We start from the raw sequence: 17,022 nt of genomic DNA, 5'->3' as shown, positions 1-17,022 counted from the left end.
ACATGCCTAATTGCTGCCTTGACTCAGTACCACCGTAATACAACAAAACACCCGAGAAATCTGCCCAGGAAAGCAAGTCAGATTCCCATTTTTTTCCTTACCTGAGGAAACTTCTCAAATACACAGTGGTGAAACAGGAGCCCTCACTAAAAAAGGTTAAAGCCCAGACCTCGAAAACTTACTTCTGAAGACAGCAAATAACTAATTAGCTACTTTTAGAAATGAGCAAATTTTTTAGAACGGTGGCATGAATATGACCCAGTGGAAGCTGTTCAGGCTGAAACAGCAGGAGAGAGAGCATTAAGGAAGGGCAATTTTACTTACACAGGCAAAAAGTCTAAAGAGCCAAACAAACAAAAAAAAAAAGAACAACCAGAGGAAAAAATAACCCATTGTACTCATTTAAACAAAGAGTCTAGGAACAAAGAAAAAAAAAAAAGGAAAAAATATTCCCCAAAATTAGGGAGATAAGAAGAGAGAAAAACAACAATACAAACAGACATGTGCTCCAGTATTAAAAAAAGCTTATGACGTTTGTTCTTCCAGGAACTGGTATAATCCTTGTGTTTGTCTGCATGCAAGACGCTGTGGTCAGGAAAACATTTTTGAGGAATTGGTCATGTTGCAGTGTTTTCAAATGGCTGGTTAAAAGCAAAGGAAAACAAGTCTTTGCATCCTAAAGGTTTTCTTTTTTACCTTTTTGTAGCATCTTATTCAATGAACAATTACAGGTTTTGAAGCAGTGATTTAGCTCACTTCTTTCTACCCAACTGTATTTTGCATGTGGGAATTACAAAGCCAAGAGCAGCTCTCTTCTTCAGCAGCCTTCCTTGAGAGTTTCAGGTAATCCATTCTCTCCTCAGAAATCATTTGCTTCAGTGTCCAGAAACCAGAGGAGCCAGACCGTCCTTTAGTTTATTCTAACTTCATAACAGTGCAATTGCACTGATCTCAAATTAGTTACTCCTTAGTGTGAGAGATTTGGGTCCTCGGAGCTGGGCTTAAGCCAGCAACATGCGATCTGGCTCAAGGTGTTTCTGAGTGTGTGATAATTGGAAAGTTTGTTCAGGCCTGTCTCTGTCTGGAAATTCAGGGTAGTACTAGTTGCCTTGGGAGGGTAGGATTGATTCATCCTTCACTTTGGGGTTTGTTGGGTTGGGGCTTTTTTTTGCTTAGGCAGTTAAAGCAGGACTATGCTGTCACTCACCCTAGTTTTTTCAGTGTAACGCCACTGATTTCACGTAACAGAGGAAGGAAGACAGCCTCCTGCTTAGAGGCGCAAGACCAGGAGTACGGAAGACAGGGTTATTCTCCCGCCTGCAGCGTTGCCTTGCTGTGAGACCTGGGGCTGGGTGCCTGGCAGTGCCCTGTTCGGCGTGTGGTCCTCCAGCAATGCTGCTGCCCCCTACATGTTCCTGGGGTTCGTGCTGGTAGAAAACCGGTCCTACATGTAAAAGTTTTCTACAGCCTCTCTAAAAGTGGTGTAGTGGTATCTATCTAGCCTATATTGGTAGGAAACTGGATGCTTGTGAGGTGCTGGCAATTTTCCCAGGTTTATGAAGGCATTTGCCTTCCTCCTCCTGCTTTCTGTCTCCGCTGAGTGACCTATGCAGAGAAAGATCCCTCCAAGACCCTGATGTGTACCCATCTCCCGAAACTGCTGTTGCCTGTCCCGAGCACCTGATGAGTTACTTCCTTTCTCACACTGTTGCTTTCCCTCTCCATTTCTTGGCAAGCATCTTCCTCACACAAAAATGTTATCCCTCCTCTTCACTGGCGAGTTCAATCCAGACCCTCCTACTATGGGCTGCCATCCCAGCTCTTATTCCCAAGGCTCAGAGCGGCAGGCAAGTTAACTCAATGCTGCCCGGGGAGAAATGCCTCTGCGTCCCATGGATGACACAAACGTGCAGTACAGCAATGACTGCCGCCACGGAAATTTTGCCGGTGCCTGCCCAAGGAACTGCCAAAATCTCTTAAAAGGAAAGCAGCTGCTGCTGAGCAAGCAGTTCTTCGAGCAGGAGGCGCAGCTTCCAGCTCCGACCCTAGATCCCACACAAAATCCAGTGGTTACGAAATGGCTAAAATTCTGGAAGATGCTATTTTTTGTTCTTTTGTTTACTTAACCACCACAAAAGTTAGAAAAGGGCTGCCCTGGAATGGCATCATGAGGCTCCTGAGACATGAAAACCTGAGAAGTACAGGAATGACCTTCTGGAAATCAAGGGCCTGATTCCAATTTCAGTCACATAGCTCTTAAACCACTGCAAATTATTTTTTTTTTTTAGCTTGAGTAGGGTTATTCCACTTCATTTCACATGCAAAAAGTAAATTAGGCCCCTCATAGCATTAATGCCAGGAGAATCTGCAGCTGCCTGTTACTTCATTTTATTGTAGTGTCTCTTCATGTTTTAACAGCTCTTGTTTGTGGCATTTATATAGTCCAGTTACTCCATCCTGAATAGGAAATCTGCTGGGAGAGGTTAGAGGGGAGTAAACCTCTGCAAGATCCTACTTGCAGCTTCACTGCCAAGTATTTTGAAAAGCAGCATTATTGCTATTGAAAAAAACCTGGGGGTTGTTTGAATAAAGCTTACCGGCATGCTTCTTCATAGACCTTGTAAGAGATACACTGTTCCTAAAGTGCTTGGGAAAGATTTTGGCAGTAATAAATATAAGTTTGTCAAGAGGGTCGAATTTACTCCACTGGTTCACCGTTAATCCCCAGGGCAATCTCCTATCGCAGGAGAATGGTAGTGAAAAGTAATGCAAGTTTTCTCATTCTTTGCAAGTGATGTCCCATAGCCCCAAGCTGGTGATAGTGCTACTTCTCCACTGAGACTTAGATGGGGAAAGAATCAAAAAAACCTTTTTTCTTACACCTGAAAACCAGAAGCCAAAGTACAAGAACACTGTGTATACTATAGGCAATTAAGCACCAAGAAAGGACAAGAACTAGCTAAAGCAAAATACCAGTTCAACTAAAAAATAGACTTAAATTGGCCTTAGATGGATTTGAACTGGAAGTTAGGAGTAGGGCTTTCCAAGGCTTTGGAAACTCTTTCTAACAATAGCTGCCAGAGCAATAAATAAAAAGCAAACTAATTTAAAGGCAGAGTTTGATATATGTAATAAGAAATTTCTGAGATTAGCTGATATAAGACAAGTCAAGATTTGGTGATCCAATCAATGATTTGTCTATATCACTGAGTAAATTTACCAGTCAACACCAACTGTTCAGGCTGGACATCAGGCCTGATATATCACAAGTGAATCAAGTTAGAGCTCTTTCTACTGAGATTGAAATCACTAATGTGATTTCATTTAGTCCAGCAAGAACCATCCAGATGCTTCAGCCTGTATATCACTTACACAGGATGAATTCATACAGTCAATTCCTGATGAAAGCTCCATATCTTATTATCAATCTCCTTTTCCATATGAACCTTATGAAAATACTTATGTGAGCCCACGATGCTGGATGAGTCCTTACTCGTGTGACATTCCATACAAAAATATGCCTGAGCACGCACATGCTTGCAATGTAAACAGCGATCTAAACAAAAGGTTTGTTGTGATTTCATGTACCAAGGCGCAGTTCAGAACAGGGGGCTCGCTGGCTGTGGGCATTCAAGGTTGCAATTCAGTCGTGTCCGTAGCTATTATAACACGTTTCATTTTGCAGATTTTCTCCTTGGCCTGTCAATTTTGAGTGCAGTTTGAGAAGACAGTGTGATTTATCATGAGTGAGTTCACGGAGGTGACATGAACTGTCTCAGTTTACTTTCGGTGGTGCTGACATTGGTTTGCTCCGTTGTTTTTATGCTTCTGGTATAGCTGATACCTGTTAGTCGCTGCTTGAAAAGGGAACGTAAAGATCAGCTTCACCCAATTAGATGTTGTCTGCTTGGAGCAATCAATGGAGAGAGATCTCTGCTTCAAAACGCAGGGAGGCTTTGCAGCAGGACAGCGATACCTTCTTGCCTTCTGGCTCGCTGCAGGAGCAGCCCAGTGAGGGTCTCATTATAAATTACAACTGGATTTACTGAATAGCAATGCTGTTTCCCTCTAGCAGTATATTCCACAGTACACTATTAGCTTTACCACCATTAGCTTTGTATGGGGTGAAGGAGCCTGTGTTTACTACCAAATGAAAGGAGGCCATCCACAATTCTCCTTTTAATTAAGCTTAGCCTTGTAAACTATGAAAAGGGTATTATATTAAGGCCAACGTTTCATTGTCAAGCAAGCAGTCTCCTATTGTGCGTATTGCCAAGGAGAGATAACAGGGCTCTTATACTGTCAGGAATTTGTCCTGCCAAGTGGGCACCAGGTTTGTCTAAAACATGCCCAGTGTGTGTGCGCTGCCAGCCAGAGAAGGTTCGAACTTCACATTGATTTTTCCTCATTAAATCCTCAGGCAGTGAATGCACGTTGATAGGTGCTTCCTCTGGTTACAGAAGACCCAAAGAGGGTTCTTCCAAACAAGCCTCAAATGAAAATGCTTCTACCCATCCTGGCCTTACAGTAGTTTAGGTGGCGAGCAGGGTGTCCATAGCCAGCTTGTGGTGTCGCTCCTGTCTTTTTGTCTGCAGCAGTGGAACTGGGTGTTCATTGTAAACAACCATGAGGCAACTGAAAAGGAGGAATTAAAATTCAGTTGTAAGCCAGGTGGTGACCGAGGAGACTTATCTTACGGACTAAAGTTGATTCATTTGTTTAGATTTAACAGTGAGATGGTTCTTTGCAATACAAACACTAAATAGGAAAACAATTTGAGAAAGCAATCTCAGACGGAGAAAAATCTGATCAAGAAATTCTCATCAATCCAAAAAATCTACAGCAGGAAAGATAGAGTTCCTTAGAGTTCCTAACTCTTTCTGCTATGAGTAAATTTTTTGTGTGTTTGAATGGGTTGAAGTCTGAGTTTGGGAGCGTGACCTCTCCTCTTCCCACCACCAGTCTAAACAGTTCTGAAATGCAGAGGAAGTTTGATGTAAACTTCAAATCCCCTTTGAGTCTATGTCCTTTATGAGGACAAATTAACCCTTAAAGAAACCTGCAGTTTTGCAAAGTTTTGACCACAAAAATTATAATTATTGCTGTTATGATGCCTGTATTTTTCTTTCAGGACAAGCCCTTGTTTAATATTTATTCCAATTTCCATGTACATCAGTGGTAGTACTGCCTATTTATGGAATTTGCCTTCCACACAGATAATCTGAGTTTGTTCAAACCTAAAAATAAATGAGAAGTCTGTATGGTTTTTTTTGTAGGTTTTTGAATATTTAGTAATAAAATAATTTACAAGGGGGACAAGGATGCACTACTTGATCGAAAGCTTTATTTTTTTAATGAGGACTGATAATATAACAATCTCTTCAAATAAGCAATAACTTGTCAGGGCCTTGAGTGCACCAACAGATGATGATTACCCTGACATAACTAATAGCTAAGAGGCCATCTTGAAGAGCAGAAATCGGAAATATGCCCAATGCAGCGTATTTTATCAGTCGAGATTTTTTACCCTCCCCTTCAATAATTTTTTGTGGTTTCTTTAAAGGTGATTGAACGGTGAGGGGTGCATCAGGTACAAAGATCCTGTACTACACTAGGAGGCTCTAAATGTTATTATTTAGGGTGATTAAATGCCAAGCAAAGTTCTACGCTAAGCCTGCATTCTAAGGGTATGCAGAGACACCTCCATCAAGTAGCAGGTAGATCCGGAAATCACATCTCTCACCTTCACAGTTAGAAAAGTTTTAAGAACAGATGAGAATAAAAATAATAGAGCAATAATTGGAAAGGTCAGTTGTGAAGGTATAGTTTAAAGAGAACTGGCACTAGTTAACTGCAGTAATGGAGCCAGCAAAGTGAAGATCTTTCTGCAGGACAACCTTAGAGAGAAGCTACCACAGTCATAATCTTTCTAATGATATCAGGTGGGTGATAAAATGGATTAGAAAATAATTAAATCTGACACTCTGACAGAGGCAAGATATCATTCAGTCAAAACACAGAAAGAGACAAAAGTCTCATTTTGGTCTTAGGACATATTTTAAAAAAATACGTCTTGGTTGAACTCTTCACCCCTTGGTTGAAGTCTGAGTTTGAGAAGCCAAATAAACCTTTTCATTAGGACAGGTGGCTGGAATGGAGATGTGGTCTCCAGCCGTTCAGGTGCAGGTGTTCATGCGGTCATTAGCAAGGGAGGGGCTTAGCCCATGAAAAATTTGGACTATTCAAGCTACTATCGTTCACTGAACTTCTGGGCATGTGTCTTGACTGTAATCCCTGTTCCAAAAAAGCTCAGGTGAGCTGCACCCCGGTGGGAATATCTCCTTTGGCTCCTCCACGGGGAATGGGAGCACTTGGGCATCCGGGTGACCTATGTCGTAGCGCTTGCTTGTGGCTTGCAGAACAAACAGCAACCTGGAAAGTAAGGAAATCAGACCTCTGGAAATAACAGAGGATTTGGGGAGCTGAGTCCCAAATGCTTTGCACAGAGGATGGGGAAAAATGGAACTCACAGCTGGCTTTATCCTACAGGAAAGGGAGGAAAACGACACTCTGTGAGCTCAAAGACTTTTATCCAAATGCAGAGCTCCCCGGCTGTGTTGTCCCACAGCAGTAGCAACTTCATAACATCTTCTTTATTCCAACATGGGAGTGAGGACATAAGCATCCCTTTGAGGGGACACCTATTCTACACCTATTCTTGAACCGGTCACCCAAAAATTGAGCTCAAACTGAGGGCTGGTTGGTTTGTTTATCTAGCCAGAGGGAAGAAATAAAACAGGCATGTAATCAGGCTCAATGTACATATGCTGTGTTAGTGGCATCTAAGGAGCTAAATGTGGAAGGAAAAAGGATGCAGAGATTTTTGAGGATAAGAACACAGAAAGTCTATCTTAAAGCAAGGCATGCTGCTCCCAGCTCTATCTTTATGAAAGCTCTAACTCTGGATCAAAGAAACAAAATCACTCTAACAGCTTGTTTTTTCAAGATAAGCCAAATTTTCACTGCCTCTCCTCTAACTTGTGCTGGCATGCTGTACACTGCATGCTTTTCTGTTTGCTTACCAAAAGGTATCATCAGATGTATATAAACACATATAAGCTAGAGCTTTCCAAGAGAAAGGACTTTTCCTTTATTCCTATATTCCTAATATCCTAAAGTTTTGTTCCCTGACAATTTTGAGAACTGTATAGATTAATTTTTAAGGGGTAGGTGAAGGACACCACAGCAAGCACAGCCTTCTATTTAATCTGTTTCTCGCTGGGGCAAATTACAAACTAAAATCTTCCCTGTGTATTTAATCTAATTTAAATCTTAAAGTATATTTGAGTGAAAGGACGTAATATATTATTGAAAGCTGATGCATTAACCTATGGGTTAATAGCATTCATACCCTTAAAGAAAACAGAATTGATATAGGAAATGTTGAGGACTAAATAGCATCTGTGGAATATTAACTCTCTATACACAGGTCTTGGAAAACAGCAGGCTGCCTTTCAAAGTCAAAGGTAGAAAGCCTTCTGAAAACAGATATATCTGCACTGTTTCCTATACCGAATTCTTTCCAGCATTAGGCTCAGGGCTACAGTTTTTCTTTTAGCTCCTGTTCTGCAGGAGAGTGCACCTTGACCCTTTCTGCCCCTGTTTTCTGGGAGTGTAAGTCTTGCAAGCTCCCTTTCCTCCATAAAACTCTTCCTTGTGAAACAGGGTATCCACAGCCTTCCTATTGCTAGTTTTCCTTTTATTCCAGTAAACTGTCCTACCTCACAAATGCATGGATTTTGCCGAGGAAGCAGTTAGGACCACTGTAATAACATGGTTTAGCCACTGAACCGTACCGAGGCATTGAAAAATGGCAGTGGTACTGTTAAAGCAAAGAGAAAGCCTGTCTGCTCCGGCTCCCTGACGCACAGCGCATGTACGTGCCGTGCCATCCGCTGGGTATGCGGAAAAGCGGAGGTGTTCTGCTGGTTGGATCGTGACATCCCTCAGCCGTGCGGGGCTGTGGGGACACACCACTGGGCTTCCGAGGTGGTTGTGCCCTCCGGGTGTATCAGAGTGGAGAAAGCAGGGGTAAGGGCAGACTACTCCGTTCCTACCGTTTAGCAAGCAGTACTGAAAAAGAGAGATGTAATGCTTGATTGGGAGCCAAAGAGACATCAAACATAATATATTTAAACAGATGTTTTATAAATGTAACAGCTTGCTTTTTAATGATTGAACTCAGGACACCATTATCACTCCTACCAGTATGAAACCCACCGGTTTCCCAGTGTTAGAGCTTCTTGTTCTCAGTATGAGTGGCTCCTTAGTCTCAGCAACGAAATCAACGCTGCAGTTTTCAAAATGCTGGCTGGAAAGGGATGCGAACAGGAAGAGTGCAGAGAGAGCGAGGTATATGCATGCAAATGTACAATCACAACAAACCCAGCTCAGCAGGCTTATGGATGCTCAATTAATAGCAAAATTGTATTTAAATAAAAGTGTTGCAGCCATCCTGTCAGAGAACACATAGAATTTTCTTCTGTGCTGGAACTGCAGACAGTGACCCTTTAAATAAATGTTATTTTTATTAATTTTATTTGTTTTCCTGCCCTTTACTCCCAACAAGTCTGACTGTAGTCTTGTTGCCAATGGAATATCTGAGGGTGAACGATGCAGCTTTCTCATTTCTTTTTGATATTTTCACTGGGGTTCACTGGAATAAATGACACTTGGAAATACACTGAGGTTCTCATGGGCTAAACCCATCTTTATTCAGAAAGAAGATTTCCTGTGTGCTGTGCTTGACAATCATATTCCACTAAATCATTACTTTGATCCCACCCACATTCCAATACCACTGTGCATACTTTGTCGGACTTTCTTTATGAATCACCCAATAAAACACACCCAGTTCAAGATATTATTGGCAATGCTATGGTCTACGTACATTAAATCTCATTTTAAACAAAAACCTTTGAACCTGAAATGTTGCCAGTGCTCGAATCCAAGAAGTCGTCCAAGAAATGCAGTAATGTAAAGAAGCTTCTTAATATACCTCACACCCTTTAACTCTTCCCACAGTTAAAAAATGTTACAGCTTACATTTGTACCACAACCAGGCACCTGGTGGTTCAAGCCCTATATGTTGCTTTTAAAAAAAAAAAAAAGGAAATGGTTATTTATATATCAAGTCAGCAAAGTTGATTTGGAAATTATTGAGACAATGAGCCTAGCCAGGAGTTGCTTTAGGACTGTAATTGCCCTTTCATGTCTTAGGTAATTTAATTAAACAAAGGAACTATTTTTGGACCAGGCAGTTCTTTAAACTTTTGATACTTGCTGTTACAAACCATCTGGCCCTGTATATTGTCATATTTCGTAACTCATACTGTATCACCATCTTCCTCAGAGGTTATACATGGGATTTCATGTTTATTTGAATCCCCTCTAGTTTTATGTACATTTATTTCAGATAAAACAATTTGTTCTTTGGATTCCCTCCCAGTTCAATAGCTAAAAAGTTATGTGTCGGAACTGGCACATGTCAAGAGCCATCATTCAGTTGTCTTCCTTATTTTGGGTAGATTTTTGGTGGTTGTTTCCTCTGTTATACAATCCTTGCTCATAGTCTGTAGATCATTTTCTAACACTGTAAATAAGATAGACATTGAGTCTTTTAGAATATTCTCAGCCTCCACTTTTAGAGAAACAACAATTTTGATTTCAATTATTTCTTCAGTGAACGGACCTCTGCTGTATTTTGCGTATATTTGACTGGTTTCCAAATGGCGTGCCACTGTCCGTCCATACGCCTGTCTGGGCTCAGTGCTACATGAACTGTAATTACACTGTTGCTGATTGAGCTAGAGCACAAGCAGAATGAGTTCTGCCCTCAAATGCCCTCAAAAGACTGTACAAATACACACATCTAAAGACTGACTCCTCCAAAGGTCCAAAATACACGTGTGTTACTGACCCTGAAATTCAGTGTGCTTCCTACAAGAGCCAGGGTTATCTAAACAAAGAATTCTTAGGATGTAACCCCTTGACTTCTCCACTCCTCGCATTTTTTAGGGTCGACAGGTCCTAGCAACCTCACAGACTGGGATAACAAGCCATGTCTCAAAGCAATCATTCTCCTGACACACATCCCACTGGCACCTACCACCCTTCAGATCAGCAAAAACAGAGCTTAGCTGCCTGCATAGGCATGTACCCAATTCTCCCTGACTAAATGGATTACACTGTTGCTGGCTCAATAGGGTGGCCAAGAAGACTTCCAGACAGGCAGTATTCACACAGGTTGTGAACCAGAGTTACTCTTGAAGCTGACCTAAGCCCAGTTCAAATCTGAAAAGGGTCTGCAGACAGGTTCGCAGACCCCACTTGGGTCAGGATTTGGGTTTTGTTTCTATTTCACTTTGGAAAAATGCATTTTGAGTGTAAGAAAACAGTAAGAAGGTTCAAAAACTGTTGATGAAAAAAGAATTTGAAGCGCAGCTTGCTGAGAGGAGTTCAGGATGGAGGAGCAAGAGGGTGGGGAGCACTGGTGCTGTAGTAAGAAGAGAAAGGATCATAGGAAGGGACAAGTTGGAAGAATGTGAAACTGATATTGGAGGACAACTGCCAATAGGGAAAGTGGGTTTGGTGGTAGTGGTAATTCAGTCCCACTTGTCCCTCCGAGATGTGTTCTGGGAACAGAACTCAATCAGAACTCAACTCTGATTCAGGAGAAGAAGAGTGTGAGCTGTTTGTATGTGCCAATATCTAAGCAGACCTAGAGAGATGCAAATTTAAACTCAGGAGACCAGGAAATGAAGGAGTGAATAAATGCAAATATATTAATCTGAAAATCAGGTTAGGTGTTGCCTGGTAGGGGCTGGTTGGGTGAGGAGACTGCGTGGGCTGAGGAAAGGCTGGAAAGCCTGGCTGACTCAAGGGCAGGTCTAACAAGGAGGCAGGGTCTGGCCTGGCATGTAACTTAGAGCTGGCACATTCAGAATCACGCATTACATTGCTACCTGTCACATATGCGCTGGCATCAGATAGCGAAAAATAGCATGGAAGATTTTTTTGGGGTGTGTTTTGTTATATTTTATTCACTATTTTCCATAGAATCATAGAATCATTTAGGTTGGAAAAGACCCTTGGGATCATTGAGTCCAACCATCAACTCCACTCTACAAAGTTCTCCCTTACACCATGTCCCTTAACACCACATCTAAATGAGTCTTAAACACATCCAGGGATGGTGACTACACCACCTCCCTGGGCAGCCTGTTCCAGTGTCTGACCACTCTTTCTGTGAAGAATTTTTTCCTAATGTCCAGCCTAACCCTACCCTGCTGCAGCTTGAATCCATTCCCTCTTGTTCTATCACTAATTACCTGTGAGAAGAGACCAGCACCAACCTCTCTACAATGTCCTTTCAAGTAGTTGTAGAGAGTGATGAGGTCTCCCCTCAGCCTCCTCTTCCTCAAACTAAACAGTCCCAGCTCCTTCAATTATTCCTCATAAGATTCATTCTTGAGCCTCAAAAAGTATCAGGCACATCACTTTGCTTCTTTTCTTCACTGCTTCGTTACCTGTAAGATGAGAGTAATGACCTTTATTTCCTTTCAAAATGATTTGGAGATCTAGGATGGAAGGTTGGGGGATATTGGTGTCTACTACAACAGTATCCCTGCTGCACATATATGTGGTTGCTGTAATTTCTTGAAATAGCCAAAACTCTGATTTTTTTTTCTCTCTGCCCAAAAGAAAAAAAAAAAAAGAAAAATCAACAGGCAATTCAGTGAGGAAAAGACTCACTTTCTGGTTGCTCAGTCTTGTTTCCTTCCAATATGTCGGTGAGACACAAATCTCTGAGAACCAGGAAATCCAGAGCCAAGGTACATCGGTACAACGTGAACTCTGCCTTGTTTGATCAGTGATTCAGTCTCCCCGGAGCATACATATGCATGACACATGATTCCTGAAGCAGAGCATCTCACAGCTCTCTTAAATGAAAATCTGTGTCCAGGCGAGTGTTACTAAACAAAGAATCCTGTACATGTGCTGCCTTCAAGCACTGGCACCCAGCTCCCCGGAACAGCCTTTGATGCATTAATTCTTTGTTCTCTTTTACAGTGAGCTTGAGCGCGAATAGAATCAGATACATAGACTTTCACTTACCCGCCATAAAGATCACAGAGCACCATCACACAGTGTCTACAGACAAAGGAGGTGGAGATATCACCACTGTTAGTGGTCTTAACTGCAAAATAAAGGCATCAAGACTTGTCTCCCTGATTTACACGCCTCTCTTCCTTTTGCCCACACAGCTACCATCTTCATGCTACTGGTGCAATAGATTTGTCTGCAAATTAATGCCAAGAGCCATTGCGAGCTCCAGGTGTAGCCTTAACGTTGCACCAGCATGAACCTCAGGTGGGCATTTCCTAGTTTTCAGAGGTCTGAGCATCACTTGAACTTGCCACTGAACTTGTTGCTGTCCTGGAATGACATGAGGAATCCCCAAGGCAAACTTAACTTCATACTAACCAAGCTCTTTGTCAGCAAATTTAGGTGTTAATTTATTCATGGTTGGCATGCTAATGTGTTTATAATCCTTCTGCGAAGCCTTCACTGGTACAGCGGCAACTGGACTCTGATGTTAAGGTTCACAGGTAGTCACCAGCTCAAACTCTTACCAACGGAACAGGGGAAATTAAATAAAACTAAGTGGTGCCGAGTCAAAAACTTTCACAACCACGTGGGACGTATCAAAAAACCCCTCCAGTATTTTCACTGGGGAAGAAAAAAAGAACAGCAATAAGGAAGGAGAGAAGGAAGGAAAAGGGAAAGGAGAAGAAAGGAAAGGTTTTATGGTGAACACCTCTTTTTAGTAGGAATGCTTTACTATATTTTCAAATGGAAATTGACCGCGTCCCAGGCTTCAGCCAACAGATGTATATCTGTTTTTCATGTGTATCCAGATGTATTACAGGTACCCCTGTGCTCATGTCTGTGTATGTATCTTAATCCCTATATTTAGTCATGGGCCAATTTTGGTTAAGCACTCTATAAAGAACAAAAAGCTGGTCTAAAAAATAGAGTGTACAGTTTAACCATAAAGCACAACATATGCGTGCAGACAGAATCCTGGGGGTGGACAAGAAAACTATGAGTCAGTATTACTCAAGAGGACAAGCAGTTGCCTTGGTGCACCAGCAGTCTAACCCCGATACATTTTTTTGGTAGGCTTTACAGGAAAAGAGAGGTTTGCGGAGGAATGCGAAGGAGGATAGCGAAGATGGCTGCGCAGATATTTATGGGAAGCTCTTCCCACACACGGAGGGTAGCCTGGGAGAAATGCAAAGCTAGTTAATATGTGGACATTGAAAGCTGGCATTGTCTGATCAGACTTGCTTCTTCACAGCAAATGAGAGAAAATAGATAATAATGTGCTAGGTGATAATATAGTAAGATAATACGGGTGAGTTCTTGGGGCTGCAGGGTTTTTGAGCCTGAGGTCCTTATACCTGGAGCAGTTTTGACTGAAGAAATGTCACTAATCCAACTACAGAATAACACATTGCAATTACGTCTAGATGGACGTTGGGTATCTTGTGTCTAACTTGGTCACTTGTGTCGGTTTGAAAGGATTTATGTAGTACTTTATGTTAATACGATAATGTCTTGCTGATTGCAAGACATATGATGAGATACATCAGGTAAATCGCAATACAGCTGTCTTTTATCACATGCAAAGGATCTTGCCAAGCAGTCTTCCATTTGTATCCTTCCATCCATAGCTTTGGCTTCCACCCTTTATAGTGTGTTTTTCCATGAGATAGAGTGCGTGAACTTGAATTTATCTATTTCTTACATTTTTAACTTCCCAGTGCCTGTAAGGGTACTCAAACTAACTACGAGAACTCCAGCACAAGATCTGCTTGAACGTTTTGGCAGGTGCTATATTGCTTGCTTCTTAACATGTCTCATCTAATAAAACAAGTCTGTTATGAAAATTTTCTTTCATAATTAGGTATGTTATTTTAGAATGGCAGTTCATCATGCTGCCTGAAAGAGTCAGCGTCTGTCCTACACTTGCAGGGTCTCTGTCTTGCCTTGCTGGTGACCGGTGGCAGGGAATCTTACCATCAACTGGAACTTTGTATCAGGCCCTTAAGTAATACCTGGGGATTTACTGAGGCAGAGAGATTTAGAAATATCTGGTTACTTATTCATTAAGTGGGATTTTGCATTGTGTGTTGGCATGAAGCCAAATAATTATTTATTTTTTTTAAATTATTTTTTCCCTTCCATGTGTGTGTCACTGTATGAGACAAAGGTTTTGCCACAGAGTTTCTACTCACAGAGACCTTTCCTGATGGCTGCTAGTGATGGTGCTGGGACCAACTGTGTCCCAGGAACACAGCCTGATGTTCTGCGGGTAATGTAGCAAAAATAATTGCAATTCCTGAACAATTACAATTTGTCTTGCAAGCCTAAATCACACTGATGCCTGTTATCTGTGCTATTTAAATACCACACGGTCCCGCCTACAGAGAAAGAACTAACCACCACTTAAGAAGATCACATGCCCATAGGAAGATCCAAAATTCATTTATATGAATCTATGTTAAGTATGATCTCTTGCAATCATTTTACCTTGCCTTATTGCACAAATTGTACTTTGTCTCTTTAAAAAAATATGTACATACAAATAAAAAAAATCCTAAACACTCTAGAGAGCATTACATATGGGGCAATAATTAATTGATGATAATTAACACTATAAATACAATTTTAAGAGCAGTAATTCTGGTGCATTCCAATTTATAAAGCCAGTTGTCGTAGATGTATCTCGTTAAGTTCCATTTCTCATTCTGATGATAGTAATAATGGTGAAGGTAGCTCTTACGCTCTCAGACCACAGTAATCTATGGTTAGTGTGTGTTAGCGCCTTTTCATAAAGGGTTGGAAAAAGGGACCAAACCCTTCAATTCTTCACATTTTAGGTTGTTGCTACTGAATTCAGAGGAAGCAAAACTGTGTCTTGATTGTGGTGAAGGATGCAGAGAGGAGATGAGAGAAAACTTCCTGGAAATAACCTGCAGTAATAGAGATAATAAAAATGGGATCTTCAAGTACACTTTATTTTTCTGTTGTAGGTCCATTGCTATTACATCCAACATTGCCAGCAATTTATGATGTCAAATATTTCCCCTGAATTGCCTCTTAAATTACTCTGGCAGAGAATAGCATGGTTCATATAACTTAGTCTGGTGAATTTACTTGATTTACTCATATTTTGAGGTTATATGTCTGAATAAAAGCAAGTGTTGGGTAGTCAGTGTCCAGTAGACCCCTAGTGACTCGTCTAAAGATTGAATGGGTATGAAACAGGGCATAGCCTGTTCTATAGGAATGTAAGGAAAGGGATGTATGCATTTTAAAAGATTACACATTTTCAGTCACTATGGCAAAGAGCATGAACGACTATAGAGATTTAATCTTTGTCCAACTTACAAAACAAAAACAACTGTGTGATGCTAAAAAGCAGCTTACAAGACATGCTGTCACTCAGTTAAAAAAGACAAAGCTACTGAAATTGCACCCTTTTTTTGAACAACTGAGCAAAATTAACGTATTTTGCTTTTCTGTGTTTTAACAACTTCATCAACTATTACCAAGCTAAAAATAAGTCTGTAGAAGACTCAGGTAAGACTCGCAGGTAGCACCAGTACCAGTCCTTTCCTTTATCAGTGCTCTGGGTATCAGCTAATTAGAGCATTTGTTTTATCCAACAGTTTTAATCTTCCAATTTACAGTAGAAAAATCTATCAAAACAGTTAAAACGACAGCAATCAGCATCAGCAGCGCTGACCACAAGGTCAAAAGCAACAAAAGCAGGAAACGATGGATCCCTTTGCATATATGCACAGCTAAATTGCGTATTTTTTATAACAAAAGCCAGAAGGCACGGCAGTGGAAGACACACTGTTTTTAACCCCACGGGTTTTAAGCTGCCGAAACTCGACGCTCCACGGAAGGAGGGTGCCATGGCCACCTCTCAGGAGACCCTTGGCTCCTGGTGACCCCACCACGCCCGAAGCAGGGACTTCTGCGGCCCCGCTACCTTCTCCGGGACCCCTTCATTCCCTCTGGAAGCGACCCCCCTCCGGCTCAAGGTGAGGGGGACCACCTCTGTGGGCGACCCCACAGCGGGGCCTTTCAGGGCAGGGCTGGGCAGGGCAGGGCAGGGCCGGGAGGGCACCGGGGCCTTGCCTCAGCCCCCTCCCGCCCCCCGGCGGGCGACAGGAGGAGCCCGGGCCCCGAGATGGCGGCGGAGGGCCGGAGGGTGAGGGGGAAGCGGCGAGGCCAGGTGAGCGGGCCGTGAACTGGCGGTCGCCGGCCTCCCTGCCGGCGGGTAGGGCCAGGCCGGGCGGCTCCGGGCGTGAGTCAGAGCGAGGGGCGGGGAGGCGCGGCCGCCTCGGCGAGAACGGCTCTGCCGGGCGGAGGCGGGGGCAGCGTGTCCGGCCCAGACCCCTCCTCCTCCCGCCTTCCTCCGCCCGCCCGTTCCTCCCTCCCTCCCTCCCTCCCTGCGCGACTCTCCCGGGGACGCGGGGAGACACCGCCGGGCCTGTGGCCTGGACCGCACGGGGCCTGCCACCCGCACCGCCTCCCTCCTCTCTGCCGCTCGCCCGCGGGTTAAATGTAGCCGGGCGCCCCGCGGGGGCTGCAGCAAGATGGCGGGTAGGTAGCGCCCCCCCCCTCCCCCTTTTCCGCACACGCCGCCTCCCCGGTGAGGCGCCAGCCCTCCTCTTCCCCCCCCCCCTCCTCCTCCTTCTCCTCCTCCTCCTCCTCTCCCCCGCCCCGGCTTCGGAAGCGCTTCCCTGTTGCTGTCCGGCTTAGAGCGTGGGGGGCTGTGGGGTCAGGTCGCGGGGGGGCACCGGGGCGCAGCCCGCTAACGGCGGCGGCGGCGGCCCCGCGGGTGGGCCGGGTCACGCGTGGGGGGGAGGGGCTGGGGTG

The 17,022-nt window shown here is 43.3% G+C and overlaps 1 protein-coding gene across 4 annotated transcripts in view; it reads left to right on the top strand.

Moving 5' to 3' along the window:
• Positions 1 to 16,575: 16,575 nt before the first annotated feature.
• Positions 16,576 to 17,022, top strand: part of PPP4R1 (protein phosphatase 4 regulatory subunit 1) — a 69,455-nt gene continuing 69,008 nt past the window's right edge. For 2 of the 4 annotated variants that reach the window (XM_054189879.1, XM_054189877.1), the window contains exon 1: positions 16,576 to 16,746. In XM_054189879.1, the coding sequence (XP_054045854.1) occupies positions 16,740 to 16,746 (7 nt within the window). In that variant the 5' untranslated portion in view covers positions 16,576 to 16,739. Of the gene's footprint in view, positions 16,747 to 16,885; positions 16,924 to 17,022 lie in introns of those variants that run through there. The other 2 variants (XM_054189883.1, XM_054189881.1) reach the window with 2 other exon arrangements.

This window comes from Rissa tridactyla, chromosome 2 (genome assembly GCF_028500815.1).
Source record: "Rissa tridactyla isolate bRisTri1 chromosome 2, bRisTri1.patW.cur.20221130, whole genome shotgun sequence".
Taxonomy (NCBI): Eukaryota; Metazoa; Chordata; class Aves; order Charadriiformes; family Laridae; genus Rissa; species Rissa tridactyla.
The sequence above is the reverse complement of the archived record's forward strand: the minus strand, read 5'-3'. Positions and strand labels throughout refer to the sequence as shown.